The 18,568-nt window shown below is 46.2% G+C and overlaps 1 protein-coding gene across 1 annotated transcript in view; it reads left to right on the forward strand.

Annotated features, from left to right (window-relative positions):
- Positions 1-18,568, forward strand: part of COL4A1 (collagen type IV alpha 1 chain) — a 160,475-nt gene that overhangs the window by 122,497 nt on the left and 19,410 nt on the right. Inside the window, exons 25-41 of the mRNA XM_066234748.1 lie at positions 2,860-3,051; positions 3,620-3,788; positions 6,536-6,628; positions 6,720-6,824; positions 8,674-8,771; positions 11,083-11,233; positions 11,794-11,907; positions 12,627-12,794; positions 12,911-13,000; positions 13,814-13,966; positions 14,124-14,222; positions 14,335-14,424; positions 15,392-15,531; positions 15,999-16,125; positions 16,220-16,300; positions 16,823-16,921; positions 18,020-18,070. Coding sequence (XP_066090845.1) covers positions 2,860-3,051; positions 3,620-3,788; positions 6,536-6,628; positions 6,720-6,824; positions 8,674-8,771; positions 11,083-11,233; positions 11,794-11,907; positions 12,627-12,794; positions 12,911-13,000; positions 13,814-13,966; positions 14,124-14,222; positions 14,335-14,424; positions 15,392-15,531; positions 15,999-16,125; positions 16,220-16,300; positions 16,823-16,921; positions 18,020-18,070 — 2,020 coding nt within the window. The remainder of the gene's footprint in view (positions 1-2,859; positions 3,052-3,619; positions 3,789-6,535; positions 6,629-6,719; positions 6,825-8,673; positions 8,772-11,082; positions 11,234-11,793; positions 11,908-12,626; positions 12,795-12,910; positions 13,001-13,813; positions 13,967-14,123; positions 14,223-14,334; positions 14,425-15,391; positions 15,532-15,998; positions 16,126-16,219; positions 16,301-16,822; positions 16,922-18,019; positions 18,071-18,568) is intronic.

The following is an 18,568-nucleotide window of genomic DNA, read 5'->3' on the forward strand; positions in this document are numbered from 1 at the left end:
ATTAAAATAAAAAAGTGATGAAGTGCTCTGATTTTTTTATTTGATTTAGAGGGCACTTCTGTGACATGTTCTTTTGGAAGCCGAGTGTTTGATTTGGGGAAAGAAGGACAGATCATAAGAGTCTGGCTCCTGATAGGAGTGGAAGGCCAAGTTGCCTGGGCAGGTTCTGCGCTTGTTGGAAGGTGGATAATTGAAACGAACTCCTCTCGGCTTTTCCCAAACTGGCACCGCTTTTTAGAAGCAGAGCAGATGGCTGTCGGATCCTCTCTGATTTGTGCAGCCGATACTCAATTTTCAAGGCAGTGTTTGATTCCTTAATACTTATCTTAAGGGATGTGGATGAAAAGACCTTTGACTCACTTAGGATGAAGAAGTTCTATGGCAAGCTAACCCCATGAGATAGTCTAGGATCATTAATGTTCCTTTTCAAAAAAAATAAAAAATCTAGATTTCTCTCTTGATTGATTGCTGGCAAGGTCATAATTATCAAAATAAAAAAATTGTATTTTCTCACTTTATGCTCACTTATTAGAAAAGTTTCTATGTCCAGTCTGTGACGAATCACCATAAAATAGTGTAACGATGCTTCCAGGTTGAGGAAAATAAACATTGGTAATAATTTCTTACATTGTTATTAATTTTTTATTGGTGAATACTGCCAGTTCAGCATAGACTTCCCCTAATATCTCCCTAGGTGCAGACATTAAGGACACAAAGATAAACAACCTGGTCCCGCCCTCAAAGCTCTGAAAGGCTGGTATAAAGACAGATAGGTGTGCAAGCAAAAGTTCCTAATAAACAAAGCGGTTTTTGTAACAAGAGCCATGCAATATGCCGCAGAAATCAGGAGAAAGTCGCCTCTACCTGTCAGGAAAGGCTTCCCAGAGGAGTCTAATTTTAGCTGAGATTTAAGGATGCCTAGAAGCTAATATTAACCCAAGGAGGAAATCTACAAAATACTGCAGTATCTTTCAACTAAATAATGAATTTTCCTTGACCTTCTGCTCAACTTTCTGGCAGGTGGCTGGGAGAGATAATGTGCTGCCTTTCTTGGGACAAGAGCAAACAGACTGGGCCTCTTCCTCCTTTCCCGAGTGGATTTGCGTGAAGTGTCCTCTGTTATAAGCGGCACTTGTAGCTCAGGGCCAGCCCCGACCAGCTGTACCTGTGCAGGAGAACTTCTGCCCCTGATAGGAAAGCCCGCATGTCTGGGCTGTCTCGTTTGCTACCCATGCTCAGTGGAGGCTCTCGAGTCTGTGAAGTATGGCTAATGTAATAAGGAGCTGAAGCTTCGATGTTAACTTGGTTTAAATTTTTAAATAGTGCTGGACAGTGCCGACTTGCTGCCGACTCTCCAGGCTTCCGGAAGGGAGCTGGGTGGTGTCGGTTGTGCGACTGAGGAAGTGTAACTGTGCGTGTTTGGTGTGGAGAGGGCAGCTGCTCCCACTCCTTAGCTGGCGTTGTGTCCGCTCTTAGGAAGTGATATGGGCAGGAGAGCAGTTCAGCCCCATTGAGGTTAGTCCCAGTTTTCCATCTGTTTGACTTGTGCAGGCCTTTGAACCGCTGCAAACCTCGTCTCCACATCGGTGTAACACGCAGCTCTTATGAGACAGCACCTGACTCTTTAGGGCCCATGTGGTGCGGGTTTTGCAACCCAAAAATAGCATTTTCTGATTGTGTTATCTTGGTTATGCCACCAAACTTCTTCGAGTATTTGCTCGCTCATCTGCTACATGGTGCTTTTAATATTTTCCCTGTAGAGTTGGGATAAGAATCAGAGGTGATATACCCATGACTGGGACACAAAGCAGGTGCATAATAAGTGGTGGCTATTTCTTAAATCTAAAGATTGTATCATTGGTTGTCTTTTGGCTTCCAACTTCTTCCCTTGAGGAGTTTATTTTACATATACACACAGAGGTGTGTGTATGAGTGTGATTCATATATATCCAAGAACCTTTTGAGAGGAAGTTTATGAAAATGAATTCAAATTAAATGAATTGTACAGGTGTTTAAATTCTGCCAACTCAGCAGGGAGGCTGACCAGAGCTCTGCCTCAAGCCTAAGAGAACAAGTCATGGAGACAGTCATGTGAAACCTTGGCTGTTTTCCTTGTGAACCCCAACTCTCCGAGCGGCTGGAGGAGAAGCCATCTGCGGGCAGGGGCACTCCTTGCGGGTTTAGCGCTCCAGGAACTGAAAAGTGTCCTAGTGCTCGTCTCTCGGGAAAGTCAGTTCTGTCCTGCTGACTGCTCAAAGTCGTTTTAGAGCTGGGCCCGTGCTCACTTCCCAGAGTTTCCTGTCTCCCTGGTGCCCTGGAAATCCTTACCTTTTCTGGAATTTGTGGTATAGGCATAGAAAGGAAGCCGGTACACTTTCAATAATGACTAGACTTAGAGAGAAAACATGGCTCTTCCCAGCCCTCGTCGACTCTCTGCATCAGAAGCCACTTCCCTAGTTCCTGGGCCCGGAAGTCACACATGCCGTACCTGTCAGCAGTTGCTAAACTGTTCTTGTGAATGTTTACCAGTGGTAAGGGACAAGAAAGTTACCTGAGGACCCTTCTACGAGCTGCGTATCCAGGGCCACACCACTATCCCCCCTGTTCAATTCCAATCTCTGTTTAGAATGTACCTCATGAGAATGTTTTAGAAGTGTTTTTTATAAGAAGTGAGGCCAGATCAGGGCTTTGTCACAGAGTTGTTGGATGGTGCCTAGAAAATGAATGAGGAGATCTAAGCACATTGCCATTTTTCAAAGAGGTGGCTTCTTGATTTCATGGTTGACTGTGGAATCAGTCGTGCCAGTTCATTCTCTGGATGCACGTCTTCAGTGGTATCATGAAGTTTTGTTCTTGTAGGGCCCTCAAGGGACACCAGGGCTGATGGGCCAGCCAGGACCCAAGGGAGAACCTGGTGAGCTTTACTTCGACATGCGACTCAAAGGTGACAAAGGAGACCCAGGCTTTCCAGGACAACCCGGCATGCCTGGCAGAGCTGGGACTCCCGGAAGAGACGGCCATCCCGGTCTACCTGGCCCCAAAGGCTCTCCGGTATGTTTATTCCCAGACTTCGAACATACGCTTTACAAATGGATATGCTAGGAGTAAAGGAAAAAATAATTTGTGTCATATCTACATATTTTCACTTAAATGGTAACTGTCATCAATGAACTTGTTTTCATGGTTCATGGGCAAACTTAAGTTTATAAACCTACATTGATGACATTAATGTTGTTGACTTGTTAATTAGAGGATCATGGATCAGTGTCTTCAGATGTATTGGAGGGAACTGGAAAGACTTTCATATGTCAGGAGGGTGGTGAAAGTTCAAGTTAATGGCATAAAAGTCATCCTTTAAATAAAGAGTCCAGATGTGAATACCTCACCCTTTGAAATGTCCCCTTAGGCAGGATAAGGGAGGGAGGATAGTTGCGCAGCTTAGAGAAGAGACTGCTGGTTTTATTTATTAACTGCAAGTTGACCTTTGTAGAGGGTTATAATAAATAAATAGCATAAGCCAGTTAAACCCTGGTACTTATTTACTACAGAGTCTGGAAATATGTGACATGGCGTGTTGGTATGTCTGCTGAGAACATTTCTTTTTCTCTCCTCACATCAGGGTTCAATAGGATTAAAAGGAGACCGTGGTCCCCCTGGAGGAGTTGGATTTCCTGGCAGTCGTGGTGACATCGGCCCTCCTGGACCTCCAGGGTATGGCCCAGTTGGCCCTGCTGGTGACAAAGGACAAGCGGGTTTTCCGGGAAGCCCTGGATCCCCCGGCCAGCCAGGTGAGGCCTGAGGACCTCAGGTGCAGCACAGAGATGCACACGAGTCCTGGGCTCAGTGATGCGAGACGTGGGTTTGGTTTCAGTTCTTCCAGGGGTGACCTGGGGAAGTCCTTCTTTGGCCTTTTTGTACCTTCGTTTGTTTATATGTAAGATAGTCCAGGTAGTATGTAGGATCTAGCTGAAAAGAATTTGAACATATATATAGATGATTTTTAAATAATAAATATATAGCATATACCAGCTTAAGTCAACCATAAGTTATTCCAACATAATCCAATTATCTTTCTCATCTGTTTTCTGTGTTTCCCTCATGCACAGTCCATTTTTGCTTTTGGATATCCCGTGCAGTGTGCTCTCTGTACCTCCTCTGATGGGCCCTGCTTGTTGACTAATTCTACAGCAGTCTTGCTCGCTCTTTTTTTTTTTCTTCTTTTTACAGAGACAGAGAGAGGGATAGACAGGGACAGACATACAGGAACGGAGAGAGATGAGAAGCATCAATCATCAGTTTTTTGTTGCGACACCTGACACCTTAGTTGTTCATTGATTGCTTTCTCATATGTGCCTTGACTGCGGACCTTTAGCAGACCAAGTAACCCCTTGCTCAAGCCAGCGACCTCGGGTCCAAGCTGGTGAGCATTTTTTTTTTTTTTTTGCTCAAGCCAGATGAGCCCGCGCTCAAGCTGGTGACCTTGGGGTCTCGAACCTGCATCCTCTGTATCCCAGTCTGACGCTCTACCTACTACACCACCTCCTGGTCAGGCAGTCTTGCTCTTGATTGATATTTAATTCCTTGCTGGTTTCAGTCATTTGCTGACTGGTTTTACCCATGGTTCTGTGTGCCAAGCACTGTGCTAAGTGGTGATTAGAGATAAGCAAGACAGACACAGCCCTGCCCTCCGGGGACCCCTTGTCCAGGGTTTGACAGAGAACGAGGAGGAAGGACTATGTGACTGTTTCCCGCAGACATTCTCTATTACACCCTTATTACCCAGGACAAATGTGCACAAAAGGAAGCCCCAGGCCTTGCACACAGTAGGCACCAATAAATTATTATTTGACTGTGATTCAGGGTAGAAATGGAACAGTTGTATCATTACCCAGAAAATCTTGAATGAGAAGAGTAGAGGCCAAGAATGGTTTGGGTGGAGGGGAGGAAAGGTAGTGTTCTTTACTAAGATGTGTGTTAGAAGTTGTAAACACGAAAAAAGGACTTGGAGTGATTATAATTTGTGTGGCTAGTAAACGTTGGAAAATAGAGTAACTAAGAAGCTGGACAATCAAAACATCCAACGAGAGCTCTGTAGGAGCAACTATACTGAGGCCTTCCTGCTTACAGCTTTGCCGATTCAGTCACCAGCTGTGTATCTAGCCCGTTTTATTAATTCCTATGCCCATTTGGAACTATTATTTCCTTATTAAGACATAATGTAAAGTTCATAAGCACTCTGACACAGGAAATATTAGCTAGTCTTAGTCAATGTTTAGCATCCTAATGTATCTGTTATTCAGGAAATATTAGCCAGTCTTTATGGAAGTCCAAATTTAGTGTCCTCATGTATCTGCTTATTATTATCATTTTCATTGTTTTTGAGAACACTGATTACTTATAAGGCACCAAGGTTTGACCCCACTGATAATTGTTCTCTGTTTAGCAAGAAATGTCTCTTTTGTGGCTCCTTTGGGGGCAGGAAAGTACTGGGTTTGACTTAGGAAAATCCTTAGTCCTAGAAAAGAGACCTCCGGTCACTTCTCTTCAGCTCCTGATCCCAAACTCAACATCTGAAGTGTTCTTTGTACTCGTGGGATCTGAAAGCTTGCAGAGCTGTGAAAAGGAGTCAGACCTTCTTGGTCAGAAACCAGCGTCAGAAAGACCAACTGGGGCACGCACGTACAGATACATCCTGGCAGGCTGGGGAAGGACAGTCCCGAAGGCAGCACTGTTGACAGTGCTGCTGGTCCTTATCCACATTCTGTGGAGTTTCTTAGCCACCTAGACCCAGGCAGCTTTTGGATTAGAGACTCGACCTTCTTTGATCTGCCAGACCTCCGTTTACTAGAGCTGATAGCAAGTCTGTGTTGTGTTGGGATCAGTCGGTAAGGCTTTCCCACAGTCTGCAGCTCAGGGATGTGTTGGCTGTTGCTGGGAGGCCTTCTGTATCTGGAATTCTTAGTGTGTGAAGAGTCAGTGCACACATTCCTGGAGATGATCCCTTTGGCCCTTTCTTAACAGCTAAGTCCTGACGCCCAGCAGATCTCCTGGGCACAGATGTCCAGGGGCTGGGCTGGCACCTCCTAGCGATCAGCACACAACTCCCCAGCTGCACTGTCACCAGTAATGCATAGATACCCATTGAGTGTGCTGTGCCAATAATTTACTACCAGCTGAACGTAACCTAGGTTGGCCCCTAAGCAGCTCAGAATTAGCGCTGGCTGAGAAACTGGGAGAGAACAGGAAGTGTTTTGACTTTTCGAGACAGGCTAATTAAGAAATTACCCAGGGCCATCTCACCTTTTCTCATGGTAGATTTTTCAGTTTTTTGTGACTTTTATTTTGCACCATTAAGGAAGTCTTCTGTCAAACAAATGGAGGTCACTTTGGACATAAATTTTGGGGTGAGGAGGAACACTGTGAAAATTCCAGAATAGCAGAGGGAGGTGTGTGGATGGAGGTGTCTATGTACACAGAGGACACCCAGAGGGTGGGGTGCCGTGGCTCACACTATGTCCTTGCTGTTTGTTCCCAGGTCTCCGGGGTGAAGCAGGAAGAGTCATGCCTTTACCTGGCCCCCCTGGAGCAGATGGACTTCCAGGTTCTCCAGGTTTCCAAGGGCCCCAAGGTACTGTCAGTGTTCCACTTTACCTCCAGATAAAATGAGAACTCTCTCAGGTTTTTCTCACACTGACCTGCCGTGGTTTTGCTCACGACAGGTGATCGAGGTTTCCCAGGAACCCCAGGAAGGCCTGGCCTCCCCGGAGAGAAGGGTGCTGTTGGCCAGCCAGGGATTGGATTTCCAGGGCCCCCCGGCCCCAAAGGTAAACCTGCAAGATGAGCCCAACTATGAGTGAGACCACTGCTCTGGCCATGGCCCATGCGGACCCCAGGGGTGGTGTTCGTCCCCTGGCTGGTCAGTACCAGGGGCTGTGGTCTCTCAATTCATCTTCAGTTGAATTTTTTGAGACTAGGAGGCAATGGACATGGACACACCGTGTGAGTTAGTGACCATGCAGTTAAGAGAAGGTTTGCCGATGAGAGCCCAGTACAGAAAATGGTGATTTTAGTCACCAGAGCCATGAGTGAAACGGTGCCTGTCAGCAGAGTGGTTTGGTTGGTGAAGAGTTGTGATATTAGGGGCCTGGATGTCACCCAGGAAGCTGGCAGCTGCTACATTTGCTAAACTCACCCTGAGGGAGTCTCTCATCAATAAAGGAAATAGCCAGCCGGGCCTACACCAGAGGGGTGTGCGAGTCAAGGGGAAGGTGGAAGGGAATGGGGAGAGGCCTTCGTTCTTAGGGGCAAGGCTTCTGCACGGTGGTGCTGACATGGCAGGCCAGTACTTCTTTCTGAGAATTGTAAGGAAGTGAAGTGGACAACTGTATCCTCTCCTGTTGCTTCCTTATTTGACTAGTCTCTCAGGTAAACCCTGATGGATAGACGTGCTGTGATGAATGCGGTCCAGGGCTGGGAAGGTGCTGTGAGTGATGAGGGGGCGAGTCTTTCCCATTTGGGTGAGCGCCGTCCTGACCTCAGTTTTACCAGCCATTTGACCAACACTTAGTTTAGATACTTGTTCAGTCTCCTGGCTTCTTATCTAGAGGCACACATCACACTGCTGTCATGGTTATGGGGCTTCCTCCTCAGAGGGTGAGAGACACAGCCTGTTTGCTCCAGGAGCCGCATGCCGCCCACCCAAGCACACGGTCAGTTCTGTCAGGCATCAAGGTCCGAGTTCCTTGGTGACCCTCCAAGTTCACGGAGGGCAATGCCTAGGTCTTCTGCATGTTCATGACCCCCCGCCCTATTCTATATGAGAGCCACCATTGCCATCATGCGGGTCGAGTTTAACTGATGAAGGGCTCCTTAATTAGAGGCCCTTCACCCAGATCTCACGAAACCACTTAGAGAGCAGATGCCGGTGGGTGATGAGGTCCACACTCCGCCAGGACCCCTTAGCACACGGCCCCCTAGAGGGTTCGTGCTTCTTCAAGCTTCCAAAGGACCTCAAGTCATGGACCTCCGCATCCCACAGGAAGGGGGGTGGAAACCAGCGTCTCTTACACCTTGCTGCACACTAGGGCCAGAAAGCCCGTCAGAACCTTTGGGTTGGGACCCAGTCTCTAAATGTCGTCATGTGCCTCCAGTGTGGCGCAGCCTCATTTGAGAACCAGTGGTTTAAAGTGGCACTTCTCAAACTTCAGCATGTCCACAAATCAAAAGGGGTCTTGTGAAAATGCTGGCCAGCTTCCGTAGATCTGGGCTGGATTTTTAGCAGGGTGATCACCGTGTTCTTGACCCATGGCTGCACTTGCAGTAGTAAGAGTCTAAAGGGCCATCCTTAGTCTAAAAACACCAACGTATTTGTTTTGTTTTGGGTGAGTAAGGACAGGAAAGAAAATTTCAAAATGAGTAGAAGGAAATGAAAGGATGGGGATTGGTGTGAGAGACCAGGGGCGGGACTGCAGGCACTGATGGCCCATGGCAGCTGAGGTGCCCCGCATGCACTGGTGGCACCACCATGACCAAGGTGGCCTCATCTTCCTCTCAGAACCACTTCGATAAGGCTTCCTTGTTTGCTGTCTCTAATCCGTTCAGTTACATTTGAGCATGTGTAAAAGGGGGAAATAGCATTATTACATTAATTGTTATTTTATTTCTTCAAAATAGGTGTTGATGGCTTACCTGGAGATGTGGGACCTCCTGGGAATCCAGGTCGCCCAGGTCTTAGTGGCTTACCTGGCACCCCTGGTGCGCCTGGCCAAAAGGTGGGTACTGAGTGTTTTCTGGATTGCTGTGTCCACTGTCCTTTTGATTATTTGGACACATAAAATGTGGGATCAGCATGTTTCATTTTTTAATGAAATAGCTTAGAATAGAAAATGTCACAGTATTAACACATGGTAGGAAATGTCTTAGGGAGAATCATTTGTTTCAGCTTTTATGTGTATGTTCTTGCTTATGTGTATACCGGACTTCAGCAGACAATGTCTGTCTTCTTAGGAGTGGCAGGAGAAAGCTGTTTGAAAGCCACTGGCTTACAAGGCATACTAGCCCCCCAGGAGTGCCTAGCATAGGGTTTCTCAGTGTCTGCATTGACTTTCTGGGCCAGTGATTCCTTGTGCTAGGGGCTGCCCCGGACATTTGGAATCTTTAACAGCCTCCTCCGTGAAGTGTAACCACAGTTATCAAAGGAGCATGCCAACCCCACCCCCAGTTAGGGCCACCAAAAATATCTCCAGACATTACCAACTGTTATCCAGGGAGTCAAAATGGCCCTGGTTGGGAGTCCCTGGGCTGGTGTGACTTCAGGACCCTCCTTGTCTTCAAACATCCCTCTGCCCACTTGCTGATAGTTGAAATTCTTCTCAGTAAGTGTAGGTGAGTCTTGGTTAGATAGTTGATCCTTTCCTGGTTCTGATTATAAGGAAGGAAAGTGAAGTTGCTGGAAGTCATCAGTCCTGAAAGGGAGGAAGAGCTAAGGGCAATCCCTTGCTAACAACAGAACTAGGCTGGCCTGGGTTCTTTCTGCTGGCGAGGACAGGTGACACTAGGGCCTGGGCAGGTGTGCGTGGAGGCAGCTGGGCCTCGGTGGCCCTGGGGAAGCTCCTTCCTGGGGAACACCTAACTTCATGTTGTCCCTGCTCCGGGAGGCTCAGACAGCAGGGAGGCCTTCTGAAATCTGTCTTTATATAATACTCTCAACCTGCACTTGATTTAAAAAATTAGTGAGCATTGGTATCAAGTGGGTCACCTTATTCTCATGAGGCTCAGGGGTTAGTAAATGCCAAAGGGACTTGGAATTAAGCATTTGGTTCATGACTTAAAATATTGTGCCTTTTCAAAAATCTCTTGGATTGAGTTTATACCATTTTGAAAATATCTTGCTGGGATGTGTAGAGAAGTCACCAATGTCCCTTGTTCTCCAAAGAAAGAGTCCTCATCTGGAGGTTGTCACCTTCAGTGGACCCCAGAAAGGCACTGTGCTGTAACATCCACCTACTGCTTCAAACGGCCTATGTCAGCACCTATATTGAGGCTTCAAGATACTCCCTTTATTTTTAATTATCTGTATTTTTCAAAGCCCTTTGATCCATAAAATAGTTTTCAATGTTTAATTTGATGTGAAAGTCTTCATTAAAACAAATACTACATAAACGGTGTCCTGTTTCAGTCTGAAATCTTTCCACTTCTTAAGAAAATATCAATTAGCTGGTCATCAGTCACATCTGATATTTTGTCCATGGTTTAGAGTCAGCTCTTCCCAGATACCAGGCAGCAGAGCCAGGGAGCCAAGAGACCTGGGTGGAAATCCTGCCTTTGTGACTTTGGACATGTCATTCAACCACGGGAGTCTTTACTCTCCTCCTTTGTAAAATGAAAATAATAAAAATTGCCTGCCTTTTCGGCTTGTAATGAAAGTAGAAGGAAGTAGTAAGAGTGAGGAGGCTTTGCAAACTGAGACGAGGCCTGGACAGGTATTAAACGTATCACAGTATTAGTTAACAATCTGCGTTTATGCTCCTGGCTGGATAAAATCATATGCTTTTTTTTTTTTTCCTTCTTTTTTTTTATTTTTTAATACTTTTATTTTTTTAATGGGGTGACATCAATAAATCAGGATACATATATTCAAAGATAACAAGTCCAGGTTATCTTGTCATTCAATTATGTTGCATACCCATCACCCAAAGTCAGATTGTCCTCTGTCACCTTCTATCTAGTTTTCTTTGTGCCCTCCCCCTCCCCCTTGCCCTCTCCCATTCCCTTCCCCTCCCCCCCCGTAACTACCACACTCTTATCAATGTCTCTTAGTTTCACTTTTATGTCCCACCTACGTATGGAATAATGCAGTTCCTGTTTTTTTCTGATTTACTTATTTCGCTTCGTATCATGTTATCAAGATCCTACCATTTTGCTGTAAATGTTCCGATGTCATCATTTCTTATGGCTGAGTAGTATTCCATAGTGTATATGTGCCACATCTTCTTTATCCAGTCATCTATTGATGGGATTTTTGGTTGTAAAATCATATGCTTTGCTGGCCACCTTACATTTCTGTGCTTTGGGAATTTCCAGGGAGAGCCTGGAGTTGGTCTGCCGGGACTCAAAGGGTTGCCAGGTCTCCCAGGCATCCCTGGAACCCCTGGGGAGAAGGGAAACATCGGGGAACCCGGCATTCCTGGAGAGCATGGAGCCATCGGGCCACCCGGCCTTCAGGGAATCAGAGGTAACTTCTTGCAAATGAATCTAGATTGTGGCAAAGAAATGAGTCTATTTTGTGTCCCCAGAGCACCTATCAGCTATAAGTATTGGTGAATGAATGATGGAAGTTCTAGAAGGTCTAGAGCAGGGGTCCCCAAACATTTTACACAGGGGGCCAGTTCACTGTCCCTCAGACTGTTGGAGGGCCAGACTATAAAAAAAACTATGAACAAATCCCTATGCACACTGCACATGTCTTATTTTAAAGTAAAAAAACAAAACGGGAACAAATACAATATTTAAAATAAAGAACAAGTAAATTTAAATCAACAAACTGACCAGTATTTCAATGGGAACTATGCTCCTCTCACTGACCACCAATGAAAGAGGTGCTTCTTCTGGAAGTGCAGCGGGGGCCGGATAAATGGTCTCAGGGGGCCGCATTTGGCCCGCGGGCTGTAGTTTGGGGACCCCTGGAGAGCCTACAGCTTTCTGTTGTGTGGCTTTATTGTATAAGGAGGCGGCTCTGCTGTGAAGCATGCTGTGGTCCCCGGGCAGTTGATTCACACCTTCTTCCCCATCCAGGTGACCCAGGACCTCCCGGATTACAAGGTCCCAAAGGAGCTCTGGGAGTTCCTGGAATAGGCCCCCCTGGAGCAGCGGGCCCCCCGGGAAGACCGGGACCACCAGGGTCATCAGGTGATGTGACAGTCTTTCAGAATTATTTCTTCTTTAAGTCATATTTGTAACAGGATACGAGCTGATGCTAGAGTCTCCATGAAGGAGAGAGAAGCAGAATCGGTGAATTAAAAACGGAAAAAATAAATTCTGTTTTGTGGAAAGAAGTTTGGTTGTTTACTTAAATGTAGCAGCAGGTGTCTTTCTTTTCCTTCCACTGGGCTTGGTTTACATGCAGAAGAGACCTCACCTTTATTATAGAGTCAGTAACCTTTTCGAATTCAAAATAATTGCAGTGTATATCTTATCTTTCCATAGAAGGGTTAATAAATTGTGAATAACTTATACTGAGTTCGCATCTAGAAGCTGCCTTTGTCTTTAATAATAATTTTAGAACTGGGGCAGTAATGGTGGAATATGGCAAGACAATCAGTGAGAAATGATTGCAAAGAAGCTAGACTTAGTAGGTCTAAATACTGCGGAGAGACTGGGCGGCACTTGGAGGGGTAATTAGTGACTACTGATGGCAGAAAGGAGGGACTCTGTCTTGGGACATTGTTTCTCTATTGACCGCCTCAGTGGCCCAACACCGCTCTCTGGGAAGGCGAGAGCCATCTGAACTCCCGACCAGGGCCGGTTCACACGCTCTCTGTAGAGAGTAACAATTAAACCTAGGAGATGGCATGGCCAAGCACTCTGTCAATCCTGCTCACAGTTATTTGTTCTTCACCCACCTTCAGGCCCTCCTGGAGTTAAAGGAGAGAAGGGCTTCCCGGGGTTCCCAGGCCTGGACATGCCGGGCCCCAAAGGAGATAAAGGGAGCCAAGGGCTGCCCGGTCTAACGGGACAGTCGGGTCCTCCTGGTCTTCCTGGACAGCAGGGGACGCCAGGACTTCCTGGGTTTCAAGGTAAATGACTCGTGAATTTCTGCCCTTAATCTGAGGCTGAGGAGACACTCTCCCTTGTCTTGTTCTTGACCTTTGCATCGGCCATCAGCATTCATAGCCTGTCCATCTCGCCACAGGTGCCAAGGGAGAAATGGGCGTCATGGGGACCCCGGGGCAGCCCGGCTCTCCAGGACCAATGGGAGTCCCAGGATTGCCGGGTGCAAAAGGTAGGGATCTCGTAACTCCAGAAAACCCTGTCTTGCGTCTATGTCTCGATGCCTCTTGGGAAATGCTCAAATGGTTGTAGATCACATTTCATTTCAAGAGGCAGAGGGAAGAAGTGAAGAAGATCAAGAAAGGCTCTGGAAGATTCCTTTTCCAGTAGGAATTCGTGGTGCCCAGTGTGTATGCAGTTAAACGTCATGTTCTGCCAATAATTCAGAGAAAAAGACAGGTTTCAGGCTTTTCTTCTTGGCATAGTTGAGATTCTTTTTTATTTTTATTTTTTGAGAAATAGAGTCTTCAGTCATATAAGTTCACAGGAACTGAATCCTTCGAATCAAACGAACAAAGTGGGCAAATTTATGTCTTAATTTTTACTTCTTATCTTATTATTTGAAATTGGTCCGAAATAAGTTTTTGAAAAACAAATGGACTTTGAATGGGAGATGTAAAAATGGTGATTTGTTTAGTAGAACAGGAAAACTTCCGTTCTATTACTTTGTATCAAATTGAGGTGACCCGTGAACAGGAATGACAAAGGTATTTAGGAAGGAGAGAAAAAAAATCTAAATTATTTAAACTAGTAAGTGAAGTCACATGGTTAGAATTGTTAGCCAGTAATAAATTCTAAAAAATGGCTTCATTGTTCAGATACTGGTAGGTAACTCAGACACTTACCATTGAATGTCATTTTTGGACAGGTTCTTAGTTCTTTATACCTTTTTCATTAGTTGTTTCTAGAAAGAATGTCACACTCTGTCACCGGCTCTGAGACACTTGGGCCACGTCTCATTCGGTGTCTTCTCTCTCATGAACAGGGGACCACGGCCTTCCGGGCTCCTCGGGTGCCAGGGGGGACCCTGGCTTCAAAGGTGATAAAGGGGATGTCGGTCTCCCTGGCGAGCCTGGGACTGTGGATAAAGTGGACATGGGCACCATGAAGGGTCAGAAGGGAGACCAAGGAGATAAAGGTAACCCAGAGGACGGTTTTAACGATGGGGATAGAGTGACTTGCCTGAACAGTTTTTGGTTCTCCACACATAATGTCAAACCAATCTGTTTTTCTGTAACGCTGCCCTATTTTAAGTAGGCACGGGTCATAATTATGTGTGTGTGTGTGTTATATAGGACAAATTGGACCAATTGGTGAGAGAGGATCTCGAGGGGAGCCTGGAACGCCGGGCATGCCGGGCAAGGACGGCCAGCCGGGGTATCCTGGGCAGCCAGGTACGGAGCGGAGTTCAGATTCACCAGCGTGGCGGGAGCTCATGCCGAAGAAATGTTAACCGGCATGTTTTGTAGGCATTAACCTGTTTGGTTTTTCTTTTTATTATCCTAGGACCTAAGGGTGACCCAGGCCTAAGCGGGACCCCAGGTGCTCCAGGACTTCCTGGACCAAAAGGATCGGTTGGTGGAATGGGCCTACCAGGTACATTGCATTGAGGACAGGAGTCTTCCTTCTAGCACTGCACGTGGGCCGAGGCTACAGCACGCCATCCACAGCACCGAGGACGCAATCCAGGCAGACGTGTCTTTCACACAAACACACAGCGTCAGTTCTTTATGGCCTCTTGCCTAGAGATAGATGGCATTTGGCTGATACTATGACCATGGCTGAAAATCAAAAATCACAATTTAATAAAAAAAAACATGAGGTGTACACCATCAACTTTCAGTGACCTACAAGCGGTTATCCAGCTGGCTTTTATCTCTCTAGGAGATGTTTAGTTTTTTACTTAGTGTTGTCAGCACAAGAAGCTCGTGCCTCTAAAGCCCTTCGATGGTAGATCACCAGTCTTTCCTGGGTTCCTCTTCCCCAGTCCTGAACTGGCCTCCACTCTTGGCCACCAGCATTTGCCCCAGTGACAGCAACCAGAGAGGAGGCATGAGAGGGAGGGCAGAGAGCTCGAGACCCTGGATTGCTCTGGGTGCTAATGCATCTGAGAACTCACCCAGGGGAGGGAAAGTCAAGGCAGGAAGCATCCAGGTTGCTGGTTACACTTATCTGTAAATAGGTTTGGCCACCCACATGCATTATGAAACCAAGTGCACATCCCCTATTCATGGCTTTACCTCATGCCCCTCCGATTCGTTTAATCAGAGTTGATTATAGAACATAAAAATTATTTCTTATATTGTTGTGAAAGTAAATATGCTAAGCAGTTAATGTATTTCTTTTCTCCTTTTATCAAATTATTACCTTTAAAAGATAAGAGAAACCTTTTCATGTGTGGCTTTAACGCAAGCCACTAGGTGACTGCCAGGATGACTTCCAGATGAATAAATGAAGGGATAGGTGTTCTTTTATTCTTGGCTGGTTGTCAAGGAGCTTTTTTAAGTTTCAATATTAGCGCCTGCTCATCACACATTTAAGTTTCAATTGTTTGTGTTTATAGGAACACCTGGAGAGAAAGGTGTGCCTGGAATTCCTGGCTCCCAGGGGGTCCCTGGCTTACCTGGAGACAAAGGTGCCAAAGGGGAGAAAGGGCAGGCAGGCCTACCCGGCATTGGAATACCCGGCCTGCCCGGGGAGAAGGTAATGGCCCCTTGCACGGAAATCTCCCCTCCCATCCACCAAAGTGAAAGGCATCGTGAGAAAAGTTTAGGAAGTATCTCAGTACATTAAATGAATTATAACATAAGACAGTTTCCCTCAATTTATTATAAGTTGCCTCTCCTTTCCACTTCTATTCATGACTCTGGCCCAAGGAAAAATCTGGAAACTTGTTGAGAGGCTAGGGCAAAAAGCTGTCACTGGAGGAGTAAAGGGGGGGGGGTGAAGGGGAAGATGAGAAGTAGAAACAGACAGTTGGCTCTTTTGGTCTGGGTTTCTAGTTTTCCCTATTTTCAGATGTGGACTTTGATTCTTTGGTTATAAAGCTAGGAATGAACCCTGCAATGCAGTTTTTATTGCACCAAAATGTATAGGATTATCCAGAAAGCATCTCCAGACACATGTTCAGGGGCAGATAGAAGATTAATGGGCCCGGTTTCTACTCACAGGGAGATCAAGGGACAGCAGGCTTTCCAGGAAGTCCTGGAGAGAAGGGAGAAAAAGGAAGCAGCGGGCTCCCAGGCATGCCCGGCTCTCCGGGGCCCAAAGGGTCACCAGGAAGTGTTGGCTATCCAGGTAGGTGCGGTGGAACCTTCCCCGGAGCTTGGGGTTCAAAGACGACAAAGAAAAACTCAAAGTCATGGGCATTCTGGTATTCTTTTTCCTTTAGGAAGCCCTGGGTTGCCTGGAGAAAAAGGTGACAAAGGCCTCCCGGGATTGGATGGCATTCCTGGCGTCAAAGGAGAACAAGGTAGAGACCACTTTTTAGAACACGGACTGGGTTCATGGGAAAGAGGCCACGGCGATGGCTGAGGAGATGTGACAGCAAAGCTTCCAGGGAGTTACCCTCCCAAATGGCAAGTTGTGGTCCCAGGATGTCACTGGGTGACCTCTGGATGACCAGAAGCCAGCTGGGCCCACCCTCTCACTTTTCATGTAAACAAACTGAGCTTAGGGGTCCTTATGGCCTTTTCAAAGACTGGCCACCAGTTAGGAACTAGAATCAAAATCTCCGAATTGGTTTTATAGTTAGTTCCAATTGGTTCTAGAAGGAGTTTTGCATGGATGGGCATGAGGATTTGATGTACTTTTACTCTACTCTCACCATCATTTGGGATCGGAGAGCAGGGGTGTTGTGAGCAGCATGGAGAGATGTCAGGAGTAAACCTGAAGACACAAATGTGCTTGGAAATGTAGCACTTTTCATGCTTGGAAATGTAGCACTTTGCTGCTAGAGGTCTCATGCCTGACTGACACGACCTTTCTCTCTGAGGTCTTCCTGGGAAGCCTGGCACATCGGGCCCAGCCGGCCAGAAAGGGGAACCCGGCAATGATGGAATTCCAGGGTCGGCGGGAGACAAGGGCGAACCAGGTACGTCCGGCTTCCATTCCCTTTCAGTTGGGACCGATCTCTGGAGTAAACCTCTCCCAGAGACTTACAGACTATGCTAAGTGTCCAGAGCTGGGTACGAAATGGCACCTATGCCATTTGTTCTGATGGCTATTTAAACCCCAGTGTGGACAAGCGGAGCAGTGTGGGATGAGAAAAGGAGAAAGGGGGAAGGGGGATGTTCATTTATTTATTTCACAGATACTTATGGAGCTCTGCCCTTGAAACTGCGAGAGCACTCTGTGGCTGATGAGAGAGACGCACATACAAAGCCCAGACCACTGCCGTCTCTGCCTGGCGATTCCCTCCTCAGAGAGGTGGTCCTGGGAATTGTTACTATTTCCTGAATCTACTCCTGTCACCCATGGGGGGACGCAACTTGGGCAGAAATGTTCTGAGGATGACAATCACATACATGTGGCAAGAGGTCACCCCGGGCCAGTGGGCGTGGAAGGAAGAAAATCCCACCGGGAGCATCCCTGGGGCTTTACAGCTGTTAGTGTCAGCCTCTCTTTTAAGCTCGTTTTTCCATTCTGCACACCTTGTGTGTGTGTTACATACATTCATGTTCCTATAAAAATAATTCTTAAAAAAAATGCCTCCACACCTTCTTCCCTCCATTTTAATCTTCCCTTGAGCCCTTTCCTCAATTTTGTGGACTCCCCTGTTTGTGCTTCAGACATCTCTGGCTGTCCTAGATCCCCTGAGAATGGCTGTTAGTTGGACAGTTATCTGAGAAAAAGCCAATTTGTGATTCTCCAGACAGTAGTAGGAAGTAAATTCTCATTTGTACAGATTATTTCTGCTAAATGCCATAATGGTTCTGATCTCAAAGGTACTTAGGAAAAGAGCGCTAAATTATATATATATATATATATATATATATATATATATATCTCCAATCAAATATCTTAGGACAACTCTAGGAATATAATTTTCTCCCAAGGTGCAATGAACTAATAGTTGTGCTCTGCAAATGGAACAGGGTGTTGGTACAAAGAGTTGGTATGGCTTTGTACTGTACCTGCTGATCAGCCGTTTCAGGGAAGATGAACGCTGCTTCTCACCCTCCTCTTACAGGTGTACCCGGAAGAGGATTCCCAGGGTTTCCAGGGTCCAAAGGAGACAAAGGTAACATTGGCTGAAGGTGTTTATACTTTTCCACCCACCAGTGATGCACACGGACCCTGCAGAACGGGGTGAACAGTTTGTAGATACTGGGTGGGGGACAGTCTGTTTGACATGCAGCGCGTTGTGTCTGGAGTCCTTGCCTTGTGACACAGTGGGGGGAGAATCAGAAGGAGGGGCTCTGTGATCATTCTAGGTGATGACATGGTCTCCTTCTCTTTTTATTTTTTCCTAATAACCTTGAAATAATTCTAGAATTTTTGTATTTTATTGGCAAGTTCTGGGTAATATCTATAAAATGAAATATGCAGTTTTTTCCCCCTAAAAACTCTTACTTAAAAGAAACTTTTAAAACAATTTTATTACCATTGACATACAATAAACTGCGCCTAGTTAAAGTGTGTGATTTAATGTCTTGGTATATGTATATAACCATGAAAATATCACCATTTCCCCCCTCTGCGGAGTGCTGTAGTGTGGTGTGTATATAACGCCTTTTGT

The sequence above is a fragment of the Saccopteryx bilineata genome, chromosome 6 (genome assembly GCF_036850765.1).
Source record: "Saccopteryx bilineata isolate mSacBil1 chromosome 6, mSacBil1_pri_phased_curated, whole genome shotgun sequence".
Taxonomy (NCBI): domain Eukaryota; kingdom Metazoa; phylum Chordata; class Mammalia; order Chiroptera; family Emballonuridae; genus Saccopteryx; species Saccopteryx bilineata.